The sequence below is a fragment of the Zootoca vivipara genome, chromosome 1, assembly GCF_965207765.1.
Source record: "Zootoca vivipara chromosome 1, rZooViv2.hap1.1, whole genome shotgun sequence".
NCBI classification, from domain to species: Eukaryota; Metazoa; Chordata; class Lepidosauria; order Squamata; family Lacertidae; genus Zootoca; species Zootoca vivipara.
This window is the reverse complement of record NC_142582.1, coordinates 50317543-50334458: the sequence shown is the minus strand read 5'-3', so window position 1 is coordinate 50334458 and position 16916 is coordinate 50317543. Positions and strand designations below refer to the sequence as shown.

Genomic DNA, 16916 nt, shown 5'->3' with positions numbered 1-16916 from the left:
GCATCCTCATCCACACCCAATTCCCTGCTGTTGACCATGCCTTTAAGGCACTCAGCACCGATTAGAGGGATTTCACTGAGCATTTAGAAGCACAGTTCCCAGCCACTGGAGTAAGGTTGACTCACGCATTGGAAAAGAAGTTCACGCTACAGCTCCTTCCACTCAGCATACTGGGATTCAGTTGGGAGGTCACAAAGGGGAATGATTTGCTAAGTTCCATGGAATCTTTCAGGTGGCAAGAACCCAAAATTCCCTCAGCAAAGTATCGGTACATAAGTTTAGAGCACTGCTGAAATGAGCAGAGAAAGAGAAGGGATAGGGCAGGAGTGAGTCTCAAGAGAGAGAAGGAAAGTGATAAACTGTGTGAGAGACAAAACTGAAACAAAACCAAGTCATTGCTCTGGACAGTCTTTCATCCTTCTTTGATACTGTTTACTTCAGAAGGATATGTGAACATTTTAGCCCCAGGAGACTTCTATGGCATTTTCATAACAGATTGATACAGGGTATAGAGCTAAGAAGTCCTACTTCCTTAAGTTCAGCATCAATTAAGTTCCATCAGTGATTCAGGCACACCCGTTAACAGTAAATAGCCTCACTCAGGGCTGACATGTGGCCAAGCTGGTCAGAGGTACTACTTCTAGGATGATTCTGGGCAGAAGAGATTGATTGGGTGGTGGGCCAGCACAGCAGACACCCCCCCCCCACAAACCCCAAATGGAGTAGGCACAGGAGTTACAGAAACTGTAATAAGGGGGGGAAATAGTAACACCAACCTCATGTGCTAGTAAATACCACCACTTCCTGTTTAGCCATTCCAGTTCTTGAGGAAGCTGCCCTCTGTAAACATGTAAGTGCTCTAACAAGGACTGGTAACAGTGTAAATAAAGAGCAAAAATCAGTGATTAAGGTGATGAGGATTCCATTGCTAGAGAAACCTCCAAATGTGCCATGTTTGGTTTTTGAAGACAGCCACCCCACATATCTTGGTTACTGCATCCAACAGAAGGGACAAGGGAGCAAGAGGCTACTGGAGAATCTGACTCTGATCAGAATGAGACCATTAATGAACTGCTCCAGTAAATGACTTTCCTCCACCCACCACATGACACCAACTCAGCCATTCAAGTATAACCAGTAATGGACATGGGGGGAAAGGCACAAAAGGTATGCACGCAAGGTAAGCTGAATCCAGTTTTCACACACACACACCCCAGGGTCCATCATAACAGAGGAAACAGATGGCCCAAGAACATGCCTGGATTTTTCAGCCAACTCAGAAGTCCACAAAACAAGACCAAGGGAGGGAGAAAGGATTGTCAGCCGCCATTAAGAGATAAGGCACAGAGCATCTCCCTATGAAATGTGAGGACACAGGCCTGGAATCTGGAGGTGGCAAGGAAGAGGGTTGCTGGGAGGAAGCCAAGGCAATGCTGGTGCATCAGAGTTGCTTCATGATATTGGAAGTGGGAAGAATTTGCCCGTCTTCTTGGTGCGGGAGGCATTCCTGGCAGAAGACAAAACAGAATGAGTGGGAGACCCCCAGAGTGGACATCTATGGCAGCCTTGGCAGCAGCTCCTCTGGGCAGGTGAAAGGAAGGTCAGAGAACCCTCATAACATGTAGGAGCCTGGTCTCCACACCTCAGGGGCATGGGCACGTGGACAGCTGTGGCAACAAGAGTTGGATAACCCTTCCCAAATAAACCCAGTCCTTATCAAAAGATGGTAGCAGCACTCGATAGCAGCAGGGTTGGGGCATCTTCTTCAGCCGGAAGAAAGCCTTCCCTCATGGGCAACCTTCCTGTTGATGCAAACTAGTGGTGAACAGGGCCGGAAGCAAAAGTGGTCAGAGCAGCAGGTGTGACTTATCTTTGGACTATGACACATTCCAGTTAGGCAAAAGCAGGGAGTGCAGCAAGATCTGTAAGGGGTGTGGCCTGTGGAAAGCCCTGGGAGACCTGATAAGGAGGCCTTGATGGCTGCATTCAACTCACAGGTCCCCCTCCCCTGCCACCCCACAAAATGCACCCCAAGCAGCTGTGCCAGCTCACTTACAAGGGTGGGAAGGTGGTCCCAATGCAGTCCCGTAGCTTATTAGGGAGACAGCCACCTCCTGGGCTCATCTGGATGGTGCTGACTTCAGGGGGAGTCAGAGGAAGGAAGAGCTGGTCTGTGGCTGGAAGGTTGGAGGCAAGTATTAGGTTCAGCTCCTCACCACCACCATCACCAACCTGGTCCCTTGGAGGATCACCAAAACTGAGTAAGGATGGGGCTCTTATATTTCTTCTTCCCCAAGCCACCCACACTTCAATTCACCTTGCTCATTCACGATGCTGGGCTTTTGCACTGAAGGCACCAGGTTTTCCTGCTCTTCTCCCACAAAATGTCTCCAGAACGAAAGAGGCAGTGCTAAGAGATGGGCAACCACCTGTGGGGGAATGGAATCATGTTAGCTTTTGTCTGCTGCCTAATTACGGAAATTCTTCCCTCCTGGCCTTCATTAGCTGGTTTTTGCTTATGTTCCACAGAGGTGTCTATCTGCCCATTGTTTTCACATGGATTCAGTTCTCATCATAAATTTATTGACAATGTGGTAGAGATGAGAGCTTGCAAAAATGCAAGCTTGGAGGAGCAGTGAAAGCTGACACTCTCACAAGCCAATATTTGAAACAAAGCATTCAGAATAATTCTCCGAACTCTCTTACTTGAGATGCAAGAGCATTGATTAAGCAGCAGTTAGTTGCACCCCATTTGTTACCTTGACTTTTGAATTTCTCACTGCAGCTTTCATGCTCTTATGAAATTTTATGGAATAAGGAAGCCATGGCACATAGCAAGGGTTCACTTGCCGAATTTTGCACTGGGGTAAAATTAGCGTTTCTGGGAATCTCAGCTCCCACCCCCCACCTTTTAATATAAAAAAGCAAGTTTCTAGCCTGCAAGACAAAAATATAATATTACAAATCTGTTTAAAATGCTTGGCAAAGTCTCAGAAATAAGCAGGATTTTCCACAGTCAGGACTTTGTTCCTGCCTTTCTCACAATTAGCAGAAGCATTCCTCCAAGTTCAGGGTACCTTCCCACATTCCATTGAGTACACAAGAGCTACCCTGGTGCAACAAAAATAATTAATCCTCAGTTCCAAACTACATCAGGATTTTGCTTGATGTACTGTCTGAGCATTGTGCAGTCTTTCCTGCAGTCCCACAGAGGGTCAGAAAAAAATTAAACACTGCACACAAGGAACAAATACAGGTCACATCTGTTACCAGGCATTGGCGTGGTGTGTCTTCCATGATGATGCGTGGGGAAGGGCTAGGATTACTGTGCCCCACTAGAGTCGGTCCAAAGATACGTGCTAGGTTGTGCCGGTCCATTCGACACTCAGGGCTCTGCATGACCCTAAGGATAGAGAGATGGATCCATAGAGTCAAAGGCCAAAGCAGAATCCTTCTAACCCAAAGGTACAAAACCCAGCTATATTCATAACATTCAGAGTGTCCATAACATGGATGGTGGGCATCACAGCAGGGTCAGAAACCATGGTTCATGCAGGCCACACAATGGGTGAAGCAACCAAGCCCACAACACAAGACAAATTGCAGGGGACAGGATTAGACAAAACCCCTCATTAGCAGAAAATGTATTCTTGACACCCCTTGATGCAACGGATATCCATTATGTTTGTTTCTTTTAAGTGAGAAGTGCATTATCTGCTGTAGCAAATTAAGTGTCCCAAAATAGGTTTCTGAACAGTTACTGAGGATCCAATCAATGAACAGAAAAGAGTGGTGTTCAAACCTATTGTGCAAGACAGGAAAATATTCACAGTAGGAAGTGGTGCAGTCAGCACTTTCAACAAGGATTGATGATGGAACAACTGTCAGATACTTATCTGCTTGCCCTTGTACAGAGTAAGAAAATTAAGAAAAGGAAGACATTCACCTTTATGGAATGAAATGTAAAGGCCTCTGCCTTTACAAATGGGGAAGCAAATTCACAACACTGCTAGGATCCTAACATGCAGAAACAGTATTATGTTGTTTCAAAAGAAAATGCGTGGCCTGAACATTCAGTGACACCCTTTGCCAAGACAGAAACCTCCACCATGTTGAGGGAAAGTTTTGCACATTTTAGAGTCCTAGGTATCTCCTTCAAGCCTAAAATCTGCCCTCACCAGCTTACCTATGGAGATGCAGCACCAGAAAAGCCAGAGTGTCCCTATTGGCCAGAGGCAACTTCATCACAACATGGCAGAGTGCAGTCTGGCGAGCAGCTTCATCTGGGATTTCTGGGTGGGAAGAAAATAGTGCTATGAGGTTGGGGGTGGTGTTCATTACTACCACTCCAGAAAAGGCACTTTCCACCTACAGCCTTGTCCAAACTCACCTGAAGCATGCAGGAAGGCAGGATGCAGGGCAAAGGTCACTAGAGGTTCCTTCAGGCTCCTCAGAAAGTCCTTGAGAACCCCACAGATCACATTGACATCAGCCACCTGGTCCAGTGAGGGAAGCGCTCCTCTGGCACAAAGCAGCTTGCGCTTCCATTCTCTAACGAGGTGCTCTGAACCTGGCACTCTGTATAGCCCGGTCTGCAGATGACGAGGAGCAAAAGACAAGAGGAACAGATGCACACACACAAGCTTGTAACGGCCACTAAGGTACGGTCCCAGACGGCACTTCAGGCCTGGAATCACTACCACTAGTCAGAAGCATCTGCTGGCACCATTTTGTGGCCTTGCCTCTTTCTGCTTTTTAAAGACTTCACAGCCATTTTGTGTAATGCTGCACCCTCATGGATACTTTAGGACTTGAAATTTGAAAGACAGGACCTTGGATTGGGCCTGGAAGTATATAATTAAATTCTGTGGCTGGATAAAAACAGGCAGTGGGTATGCAAGCCCATCTCCCACCACCAGTAAGGCGGGTAGCAGAGGCAGAGAGTTCCAGGCCTAGGGAGAGGGTCAGAGCAGGCAACACCAACACAGGATGCCAAATGAGAAAGCTCAGAGCATGCACAATGCAAAGAACAAGGGGACAGATAAGGAGAACAGTAGCAGCATAGATCAGAAGTAAGATTATGAAGAGCCTAGAGAGGCTGAGAGAAATTTGGGGGAGGAAACGTAGCCAGTGAACAGAAATATACATATTAAAAATGCATTAGAAAACCAAATAACCAGCCAAGATAACCAACCACAAAACTATATCCTAGGCCAACCCCAACAACTCTCACCATCAAAGGAAAACAAATGAACAGCAAAGAACTTGCACAACCAACGCTGACAACCCCCCACACACATTAAGTAAAATAGAAACATTGTCACATGACCCCCACCCCCTTCCCTTATCTACCGCTCTCCCCCTTTTCCTCCCCAATGTCTCAACAATTGAAACTGATCTGTAAGAATGTAATGAGAGACATTGCACACATCTTTGTAAACTGAGAAAACCTTTAATAAATATATATTTTTTTAAAAAAAGGAAAAGGAAGATCAGAAGTCAGGAGAAGCAAGTGAACTAAATGCAACACCTCTATCCCAACAGGGGATAGTTGGGGGGAAAGGAAAATATAACGGAAGTTGTGCAGTGACAGAATTAGATGTGGAAATCCAGGTTTATGACAGGTAAGAGTAAACCATTATAAGCTTTGAAGCTGTAGCTACTTAAGAAAACCACAGCACTTCAGTAAACCACAAGCAGGACAAGAAGGGTAATGTGGAATGAAAATCTGGTTTGACTGGTATATGAGAGAGAAGAGAAGAGAAGAGAAGAGAAGAGAAGAGAAGAGAAGAGAAGAGAAGAGAGAAGAGAAGAGATGCAGAACATAATAAAACAGCAGCTCAACCAGCCTTTCAGAGCCCCACTGTTGGGCCCCCACACAAACGCACTTACCTCCTTCAGGCCACGCCTTTCCACTTGATTCACACACTGGATGACTAGTGGGGGCACCAGAGGTGGCGTGGAGGGTGCAAAATCTGCCAGAATGCCCTGAGAGAAGACACGGGGAACCTTAGAAGAGGCAACTGGTAGTCGGGGGCATACTGTCTGACAGTGGAGGAAGAACACAGGCATTGTGGCTAATAGCCATTGATCACGGCTAGTGGCCATCAATGTGGATTGGGGAGAAACAGCTCAGCCACACCTGCCACACACAAGTCACTCCAGCCACCCGAATTACTCTTGCCCCCGGCAAAGCCGCCAGCACTGAAATCAAAGCCCCACAAGCTCCCATCCCAGGGAACCGTCCTCACCTCTCTCACTCTGGGGGAGGCAGTCAGCCTGCACACGGACGGGCAGCGTTCTTTGCACTCAGGATGCACTACAAGCTGGCAGGGCCGACATTTCAGGGCCATCTTCCCAAAGCGCAGGCGGGATTTGCAAACCGCACACGACTCCAGGCTGATCATCTTGTAGCCAGTGAAGAGGGAAGAGCATTAGATGAGCACAGCAGAGATCAAGAGGACAAAGACAACAGGCTTCCCATAGCTTGCCCATTTGTACAATATCCCTGTATCTTGAATTTGTCCCATGGAGCTCTTGGATTTATTTATTGCGTTTATACACTGCCTTTCTGCCAAAGCGGTTGACAGTTTTAAAAAATCAAATAAATGATATAAAAAGTATAGTTGGCCCAGGGGTAGGTGGGGATGGGAGAGTCCAACTGGCACAGGCTCTGGTGTCACCCCTGCCTGCCCCCCACCCCACCCCAATCTCTTCTTCATCTCCAGAGGGTAGGTGGTAGGCCCCTCCAGAATGGAGCTTTTATTGTAGGCATATTCCACAACATGTTACTGGCATGATCCTTAGTTCCTTAGTGGTGGATTTGTACTGGAGCACCCACACATCGTTCCACTTTATCAGCTATCCTGCAATACTTTCAAAATGTTACTGCATAATTGCCATCAGGAAGAGCACTCTTGGGTAAAACAGAAGCAGACCTTTTGTGGTATGCAGTGTTACAGGATTTCAACAGGAAGTTATGGGACTTGCATGCATTGGAAACAAATGCAGACAGTTGGCTTAGGGAGAATCCAGTCAACCTAGCATTAAGAACACTTGAAAGCATCCCAGCAGATAAGCACTCCAGCTGAGGGTGTTGCTGAGAGGCAGCCCTGTTCTTCTTTTCTCACCGTCTTGGAAGTAAAGTGGTGCTCTTGGAGGGGTGGTGTTCCCTGTGCGGAAGAAGGAGAAAAGGGGTCCTGAACACCCCTCAACTCAGTCCTAATCTTCGTGCCAATGGCGTCACTCTCAGCCTGGCTATTACTTCTGCCTGACCCCTCACTGCTGCCCCAGACGGAAGTGACGTCTGTGGAGACAAGACCACACATCAGAGACACATTTAAAGACATGGACACTTTAGTCCAGCATTCAAGTTGGCACCTCTCAGAAGGCATTGTTGGATCTTAGTACTGGTCTACCTACATCCATCTGCAGACTCCCATTTGGAGGATGATACCCTGGGGGTGCAGAAGCCCACAATCAAGAGCTCAGTGTGACTGCTATGTGTGGACGGAGTTGGCCAGGAACTTGGGCTAAGGTGGGGCAGACAACTTGCTCAATCCCCTCCAGTGGTCCTGGGCTTGGGAGCATGGTGGCAGCCAACAGACAGGTGGGAGAATGGACTCAAAAGTTTGCAAACCAGACCCCACCTTTAAAGGAGAGGGAGACAAGCTAAATATCTCCCTGCTCCTCATAAAGCCATTCTGACTATTCTAGCTCCTATGAATACATACCTCCACCTCTGAGATCACTATTAAACCATTCGGAAACACTCAGGGTTTGCCTGCCAGTCTCTTGCACATAACGTTGCTCATGGTTTCGTGGTTCCATCCCTCCTCCTCCTTTAAACCAGCACCACCTCCTAACATGTTTGGACTGCACACTCTTTCTTCAAATGAAAGACATAAGTACCCTGAGCATGTGCTGAGTAGATTCCCTATCCCCACTTGCAACTAAGGAAAATGGGATGGAGATGAGGAGCCCAGGTAGACCAGGATCTTTCGCCCCTTCACTGTCCCCAACTCCCCTTACAGCTTTCTGGGAACAGCCCATTTTCCATTTTGGAAACAGAAAAGCTTATTGCAGCATATTCTCTAATTCTACTGCTAAACCCACTGCCAACCCTCATTACCTAACCATGTCTGCCCACTTTCGAAACAGGCCAGGCCACACCCAAAAAAGGAGGAGGGAAGAGGCACCTGAGCGTGTGGAGAGGCAACGGCTCTGCTGGGATCGGCGACGGGGCACCACAGCAATAGGGGGCAAAACGTGGGCAGTGGCTCCCGATCTCAGAGTCGCCACAGACATCTCATTGGCCTGGCAAGATTGGAGGGGAGAATGATGAATGGCAGTGTTGATCAAACCCCTTTAAATGAAGGATGCAGGATTATTCACACACACACACACACACGTTCAAAGGAATCTTAACCCCCTCAGTTTTACTTGAAGCTTCATTGCCTTGTTTGATCATGCCACGTGTAACACATACCCTGCTGTGCAATCTACCACATTGCAATATCTTTGTATCAGAGCCATTTATTATCAGAGCAAATTTTGCAACGGCGTCAAAGGTTGCAGGCTGGGTCTTCCCTCGCACAGAGATAAGCACAAGGGCACTGCCAGGTACTTACGCTAGGAGGCGGAGGTGACACAGATATTCGTGCAGATTTGGTTGTTGACACTGGCTGAATCAGGGGCATGAGGGAGGAGCACTGGCGGAGAGAAACAGGTGTGAGAGCAACAGGAAGACAGATCCACGTTATTCCGGGTGGGGAAAGCTCAGCACAAATTGCTTGCCGTTTCCCACCCTACAGACTATCAACAAGACAGAGCAAAGTAAATGGCGGGATACAGATGAAGACGTTTTCAAATATTTGAATGTGTAATTAGAATCGCATATGGGTAAGGAAGATTTATCTCCTCCTGTCCAGTTGTGGTCTCTGATGAAACAGATGTTTGAGGCAGGCACACAGAACTAATATAGGACGTGTGCTTCAGTTCTGGAATGTGTGGCAGCTGAAGGACAGGATGCTTCCCAACACCACCTTCACTTACCCCTTTGTCTCTGCCTTTGAGGGATTTTATTACTTCCAAATCCTAGAAGAAAACAGAAAAGGAAGGAAAAGCTTGAGAGAGGATGTAGACACATTTGTAGCTCATGAGCTACTTAAAATGATGGCGCACCCTGAGCTTGAGCACATCTTGCCACTTCTTCCCATCTCAAGTTTTGAACTGTGTGTATACATACATACATATGTATCATTTTAAAAGCTTCTGCAGATAGCCCCCTGTATCAGATTGTATCTACATCCCAGAAGCCTCTTCAGCATTCACAGTATGCACACGTGTTTCAATGGCTGTAAGAATCTGTGTACTTGCATTCATCAACAACACACATGTATCTTATGAAGGTTCCATATTCTTGTTTTCTGCAAGAAGCTACCCTAAACCCTGGTATTCTGGCTACAGTCAAGCAGAATGCTGATGTGCTTTTAGTTTGTTGCTGGTTTTTTTTTAAAAAAGTTGTAATTGTTTTTACTTTATGTAAAGTATTTTTAGTGTTGTTGTTGTTTTTTACCATCAAGTAGTATACCAATTTTAATAAATAAATAAAATAAGCACAGAGTTGCCTACGATCTGCATTAGAAGGTGTGCCTGCCTCCATCATAATTAACTTTGCAGAGGAATTTGTTTATCCAGGCATTTGGGGGACAAGGAAGAGTTCCTGGCAACCCCATGACAATTGGATGGAAGAATGTTTTGAACTGTAATTGATTTTAGAATGTTTTGAACTGAAGCTGTGTTCATATGCTTTTAGCTATTTTTAGAATGTTTTTGCTTAATTTTAAAGTTGTGTATCTGTTTGCTGACCTGGGGAGGAAGAGAGAGGTATTAATGCAATAATAAATACGCAAATAAACAATGCAACTGAATTTCATCTGCCATGGTATCTGGCTCCAAATAATCTGTGCTCTCATTAGAACAAGGTGCCCATTTCTCACCCCAAAACAGCAAATAAATGTTTGAACCTATGAAGGGTGTTGGCAACTTGCTTTACACAAATACACACCAGTTAGGTCAAAGGCTGGTTTAGTCCTGCTCCTCCTCACATAGTTTAGTCTTTTTAAAAATGGCAAAGCTATTTTGCTTTCCCTTGTTGTTGCTAGAATAGTTGCAAGACTACTCTGGAAATCTGGGAAGAAGGAGGTGGTCATGATGGTGCTGCAATACATGCACTTGGCAATAGTTGCTCTCCACAGCTAGCTTTCCCTAGTTCAAACCAAATTCTACTATAAATGTTGCATAACTGGTTCTCTCCCCGTAGAACAGAAAACTTTATAGTTGTACAGTACTGTTTTGGACATACAAGTGCCACAAGGGTGTTTTCAGACTGTTGCTCTTTATATGTCACATGCATCTCATCCCTTCGGTGACCAAGCATAATTTCTCCAGAAAGAGTACCGTATTTTTTTGTGTATAATTTTGGGGGACTCAAAATTAAGAAAATGGGGGGAGATTGCCAAGAGTTGTTAAGCTTTTTTAGGGCAATTGCCCAGAGTTGTTGAGCTTTCTTTAGGGGAGGATTTACAAAAATCGCTCACCCGCCGCACATACACTGACAATCTCATGCATTGCCGGGGCCACCCAATTGCCGTAGCGGCAGCCAATCGCCAAAAACCCTTGCCACAACCACCAATCAGCCGCCCTATTGCCGCTAAGAAACTCCAACTCATGGCAGCAGCCAATCGCATGTCCCCCCTCAGCACTACCCGTGTATAAGACGAGCCAAGATTCTTAACATTATTTTTTAATTTTAAAAAACTCCTCATCTACTACATGGAAAAATATGGTACTTTGTTTCATACCCACCCCCTTGCACGTACATTGCCTCTATTCATATCAATGTGTATTTCTGAAAAGATACACCAACATGCAGTTCCTGTTGCAGGTAGTACATGGGGCTCCATCTATTTCAAGTGTGAAGTCTTGGCTTCTGCTCTTGTAGAGCGCAGAGATCTCAGACAACAGTAACCAGTCTGGCTGAGCCCTGGAGCTTTCAGTTCTGACCTGGCAAGCCTGGGAGGAAGCGGTGCTTACTTACCACTTCGTCATCCGAGTGATCAAAACTGATGTCAGAGATGATTGAGGTGCCAAGTCCTTCCACTGCAGACGGCCTTCAGAGAAGAGTAACACAGGGGCTGTATCACAAATAACAGCCTCGCATCACGCCTGTCTCTCCCACTCTTGCTATATAGCTCAGCTCTTCTAATCCAATATCTTCTCCAAACACCCATCATTGTTTTAATTTTTTAATGTGGGGATAGCATTGTGGGAAAGCTACATTTTGTTTTCATTCAGTCCCTTTCTTTGCAAGGACCCCATGATGAAGGTTAGACAGTCGTGGCAAAAGAAACGTTACTGCTATTTAATCAAGTTTATTGTAAGTTTATCGTTCTAGCCAAAAGCCATGACAAGTTATCACAGTTGCTGTGTTGTTCTGGCATTGTGGGTTCGCATATGAACTAGTCGCCTATCATTATTGCTATTTTCCATATGCAGGTCAAGGGGTCCCTTCAAACCTATAGAATTGTCACTTGGTTTTTTTTTAATACTACTTCTCAATCATAGAAGCCAACTCCTAGGGGCCAAAGGGTCTTTGCATCCCCACTAAAATAGTTGATGGGCATTGCCATGCAAATGGTGTGGTTGCACTGTGTCATTTGATGAATCATGCAGGGCGGGGCCTACCTGGGCCCCCACAATATTTTATTCAAGTTGGCACCCCTGTTCTCAATGTGCCTATTCACACCAGTATATCGGTATTTAATTTGAAAGCCTTTTGCCCCAAATTGTGTGTGTGTGTGTGTGTGTGAGAGAGAGAGAAAGAGAGAGAGAGAGAGAGAGCGCAATGGATGTGAGAAGATGGAATGATTGTACCTGCACATCTGCATCACCAGAAACTTTCTGCAAATAGTAATAATTTGACTCTATCCATTACTGGAACCAGTAAATCTAGACAGCAGGAATTAGCCAATTAAGCTGAGAGGGAAAACTGATCTGCTGTGTGTTTGGGCTATAGAATGTATATACAACTGTTTGATTGAATTTCATTTATTGTCTGATTTGTGGCATGTGTGAAACCAGAGATTTACATATGTCCATTTAAAGAAACAAAAATATATAGACAGGACTCAGGGACTGATTCACTTGCCTGAGAGAAGCTGCAGTATCAGCTGTCTGAAGTACTCCCTTGTCACTCACCGTTTGCCAGGCAGCAGGGTGCTGCGGCGGAAACACGGCCTGTCTAAAGCTGCCAGGGCTGAGTGCTGGTCCTCATTGAAAGGACTGATTTGTGAATCAGCCATCAGGTAGTCATAGATAAGCTGCAGTTTGCGCTCCTAAGAGGGATGAAAAGAGGTGGTGGTGAGTGGAACAATGGAGACCCTGTTGGAATGAAGAATGTAGCAGTCTTCAAGTGCAGCCTCTTTGCAGCTGTAACCATGTTCAGACTGGTACATCCCTCCTTAGGGTGTGTGTGGGGGGCATCTAGTTCTCCCAAGCCAACCTAATGCAAGTGAACTGTTTTTGCCTGGGATGCATTTCCAGGACTGCAATTGACTATGCACTAAATACATCCAAGTTCTGTGCTCCCAAAGTCCAAAATTCTGCAGTCTTAATTTCTAGAGAACAGTGAATTTCCACTTGCTTGCTGCATAGTTCAGTGTCTAAGCTATTGAGTTGCATCAGCTCCTGGCAGCTTTTATGAGACCTGAAACAGCACAGCTGTAGTTGCTATGGTGCAGCAGTCCATCTATTGTGCCACACTAGCTTCTATTCGGGTCGTGCTTAAAACTTCCTTCTTGCTCCAGCCATATCTCTTTAGTTCCCAAGTTCTGTGGCAGCAGCTCCCCACTCCAGGTTTAGATATTATTCTTCCCAGCATGCATCACTCTGACATAACACAAACCATTCACCTACTAGGCTTTATCACCCTAAGAACATAATAAGATGGGCATCATTATTTGGTTGGAATCTTATTTGCTCTTGTTTTCTGCTGTTGCTTTTCTGCATATGAATTTTACTTTTTATTGTTACCCACCCTGGAAGTCGTTTTTGGCAATGAAGAGTGGGATACAGGTACTTAAAGTTAAATAGTCTTCTTGATCAGACTAAAGGTCCTGTAACCTGTTTCTCAAAGAGTGCCTCTGGAAACCCTAGCCCTTTGGATGGGATAGCCCTCTCTTGCTATTGTCCCCACCACCACCAATTGGTATTCAGAAGCCTGCTACCTCAGAACTGGAAGCAGTACAATCATGATAGGCAGCAATTGATAGCCTTATACAGGGGTCGGCAATCCCTCTGTGGGCCAGATTGCACATGCACCCGCGATTTCCAGCATCTGCACAGATGCGATTTCCGGCGTTTGCACGTGCGCAGATGCGATTTCCAGCACCGTGGAAGTGAGTCCCCACACTGCACTGGTTTAGTGCAGCGGGCGGGGACATGCCGAGTGGGTGGCTCAGTTCGGGGGCGGCTCATGGGCGGCTTAAATGACCCCCGTGGGCTGCTTGTGGCCCATGGGCCTTAGGTTGCCTACCCCTGGCCCTATACATCATGAATTTATCTTTAAAAGCCATATAAACTGGTGGCTGTTGCTACACCTTGCTACACCTTAATTAGGAGCTTGTGAAGAACTACGTAGGGAAGTGCTATAGCTCAGTGGTAAAGCATCTGCTTTGTATGCAGATAGGTTCAATCCTTGGCATCTCCAGGTAGGACTGTCATTGCTTCCTGGCCCCTGGAAAGTCGGCGCTTCCAGTCGATGTAGACAAGTACCAAGCTAGATGGACCAAAACCCTGAACACAGTACAAGGCAGCTTCCTTATGGTCTGCCCTGAATCAGCTTCATTTAATGGCCTCAGTTTCTAACATGAGAAGGGGAGGAAAAACTCCCCCCATCTACTTTTCTCCACCATCCCCCTCCAAGAACCTGCTTTTCCAGCTCAGCTTCTGCCCGATGCCTTTTCTTCATCTCCACCTCCACTTGGTTGCGGGCGTGTTTCAACTTCACTTCCAGGACTGAACGTTCGGACTCCGACTGGCGCAGCTTCTCCCTTGCTCCCTGCAAGTCACAATTCAGGCGGTAGCATCGCTGGCGCATCCCCTCGAGACATTTGGCAATCTGGAGGCAGTCTAGAGAGGCCAGGAACAAGCATTATGACATCCACAAGTGTTCTCCATGAGGTAACAGCAATGAAAAAGAGAACTAACTGTGTGGAGTGGACTCTTTCTAAGTAAACGTGCCATTCTAGAAGAGCTCAAGAACAGCTGAATGCAGTGGCTACAAATTATGGGGGTGCCATTTTATTTAACACACTTTATATGCTGCTTGATTGTGAAAATCTCTTAGTGGTGGGCAAGGTCAGAGGCATAAGAGGATGGAGCAACAGGTGTGGACACCAGCCTTTGTACGGGAGAAGTCAGAGGCAAATAAAAGACATGGTCAGAGTTCAAGGGCATATGCCAGACAGGCAAAAGCACTTGAGTGTGGTGATAGTTAGTTTAGCCCAGGAACAGTCCTGAGGGCAAGACAGAGGGACCTGGAGGGCCACATTTTGCCTCTGGGCCTGAGATTGTCCACCCCCTCTAGCAGGATATAAAGAAAGACAACACTGGAACCTGTTTCCATGCACGGCTTAGTGCCAGGATCGACACACAAACTATTTTTGTAACACAAAACCCGACAACACTGAAAAATGCTCACAAACACAAAACAAAGCCAGGCCACAAATCAAAGGAAGTGGGAACTGTTGTCATGGCAATGTGAGCCCAAGAATGAGCAGCAGGGGGGTGCTTTTATTCGGTTCAGTAACAACATAATTACAAGCAATCTAAATATATCAGCTAGCTTAGTACTGTAATGCCATTAACATTCAAATAATGAACAGCTACATACTTGTCACCCAAGCCCAATCTCTCTGCATTGACTGGGCAGAACAACAAAAGGTTGTTCTGTTAACACTTACTTCTTAACTGGGCAATGGGTGAGAGAGAATGTAGTTTGCAAGTTTTCTGCACTTCAAATAAAATTTGTATTTTAGAATAGAACATCATCTCAAAAATCACTGAAGATTCATGGAAGGGGGGGTGTCAGGCTGCAGCCCCCAAGGCATTGTGTGCATTGCTTAATGCACGTCAAGCACCATTAGCAATATGTTCAGATTTGTCAAAGGCAAAGGAAGGAGAACCTTGGCCAACCCACCTAGTTCAATGCTGCTGTTGAACTCTATGAGTCTCAAGAGCTGGTCCATGTGGCGCATCAGCTGCGGGCACAGGCGATTCATCCTGCTAAAGATACAAGGGTTGAGAGGGAAGCAAAGGCACTCTGGGCTTCAAAAACCAGTTAGGGAGTGAAGAACAGGCAACGCCCAAGTATGTGTAGGCCCCAGCCCCATAGGGGCCCAACACCTTTAGTGTATGCAAAACACTAACAAAGGAAAAGCTTCTCCTGAGCATGTACAGAGAGAGTCTTTGCTATGCCACTTCCACCCAACCCCTTCACTTTTAAAGCAGTTTCCAGAAACGAAGCCTGAAGAGGAGGCCTAGCCAGAGGAACCACTTAAAATTTTCTTTTTCTAAGAAAACATCCTCAGCAAATCTATATACAGTATAATACAGAAAGGAGGGAGCAGGAGAACGTCTTATATCCCACTTACACGTTACTAGGGTATAGAGACTCCAGTCAGGCGAATATGGAACACACTGACTGCTCGCCGAACAAATTAAGAGCATCAATGAATCAGCACCTGAGGTAACAAGCCATATTACTGCAGCCACCCACACAAAGCATCCTCCGCCATCTAAGAACCACTGGGTGAGCCGCGGCGTGTTTTAAGCAACCCGCCTACTTATACTTAGAAAGCGCCACCCATCCCCGGGATTAAAGCTGGGAGCCAATTCGGCCTCTTTTTAAGGAGGGACGGGGATCTCGGCAATAAACCCCCGCCGCTTTGGAAGCCTTTCTTTTCTGCTCAGCTACCAGCGGCCCGTCAAAAGTTGTTGCGACTTCTCAGCCCTTTCTGGCTGTGGGTGGCTAGGCCTCGTCCTCAGCAAAGATGTGGGTACACTGGCTCTTTAACAGGTGAGGGGGTTTCCCTCCTCGCCCCGCCCAGACCTGAGCGGCAAAGAATCTCAAGCCCATCGCTCCAAAGGCAGTAGTGGCGTAGGAGACTTTCTCTAGGTTTCTGTGGCACTTTAAAAGCGAGCGCGTCTCCAGGGGGCTGAAGCACGTGCGGAACCCCATCTCCTTCGGTACTTGGGCCACGAAGCTTCCACGACCTTCCTGAAGTCGGGGGAGGCTCCATTCCGGAGCAGGTGGGCGCCACCTTTTCGCCTATACCGGTACCTTGAAGCCCAAGATGCTCGCATTACCAACGGCATTCCTCCTCGCGAGGGGCCGCTGTCCATCCATTTGCACTTTCGGCATCTGCTCCCGGCTGCAGGCAATACCCGCCCGCCCCCAACCACGTGCACATTCCCCGGCCACTCAAGACATCACGCTGTGCTTCTGAGGAAGGGGCCTGCAGCCCGTGAAACTTTGTCTCTACGTCTTTTAAGGTGGTGCTAGGCTCCTTGATTTCATTTCCCCATCTCCAGTGTACCTGGGCATTTTGGTCAGGGGTGTGATTGGGTCAGAGGTCCTGGAATCACTACCCACAGCGATTCTGCAGGGGAGCCTGCCACTTTCTGGGATTTCTAGTTTTTGGACTCGTGTGTCTTCCTTCGACGTTCAGAGGCACAGCACCTCCAGCACATCCTTCACTGTCCTTCCTTTAGCATTCCAATCCAGCGATAATTGGGTCCCTCTGGTACTCTCTCCATTCCACTAGGCTTCGATCATGCCCGCTATAGCTATG

The 16916-nt window shown here is 46.7% G+C and overlaps 1 protein-coding gene across 6 annotated transcripts; it reads right to left on the bottom strand.

The window, feature by feature from the left end:
* Positions 1 to 416: 416 nt before the first annotated feature.
* On the bottom strand, positions 417 to 16654 carry LOC118082394 (rac GTPase-activating protein 1-like). 6 transcript variants are annotated; one of them, XM_088652785.1, is made up of 17 exons: positions 16432 to 16654; positions 15263 to 15348; positions 13991 to 14193; positions 12262 to 12398; positions 11102 to 11174; positions 9055 to 9096; positions 8631 to 8711; positions 8199 to 8316; positions 7131 to 7306; positions 6252 to 6407; positions 5893 to 5988; positions 4391 to 4592; positions 4187 to 4292; positions 3271 to 3403; positions 2318 to 2429; positions 2057 to 2177; positions 417 to 1507 (listed from the first exon to the last, which is right to left on the bottom strand). In XM_088652785.1, the coding sequence occupies exons 1-17, from the start codon at positions 16533 to 16535 to the stop codon at positions 1453 to 1455; spliced, it is 2001 nt and encodes a 666-aa protein (XP_088508911.1). In that variant the 5' UTR covers positions 16536 to 16654; the 3' UTR covers positions 417 to 1452. The 6 variants fall into 6 exon arrangements, with proteins under 6 accessions (XP_088508911.1, XP_088508891.1, XP_088508892.1 ...); XM_088652765.1 differs by lacking the exon at positions 16432 to 16654 and adding an exon at positions 15807 to 15994; XM_088652766.1 differs by lacking the exon at positions 16432 to 16654 and adding an exon at positions 15807 to 15994 and having other exon boundaries at positions 15263 to 15345.
* Positions 16655 to 16916: the final 262 nt, after the last annotated feature.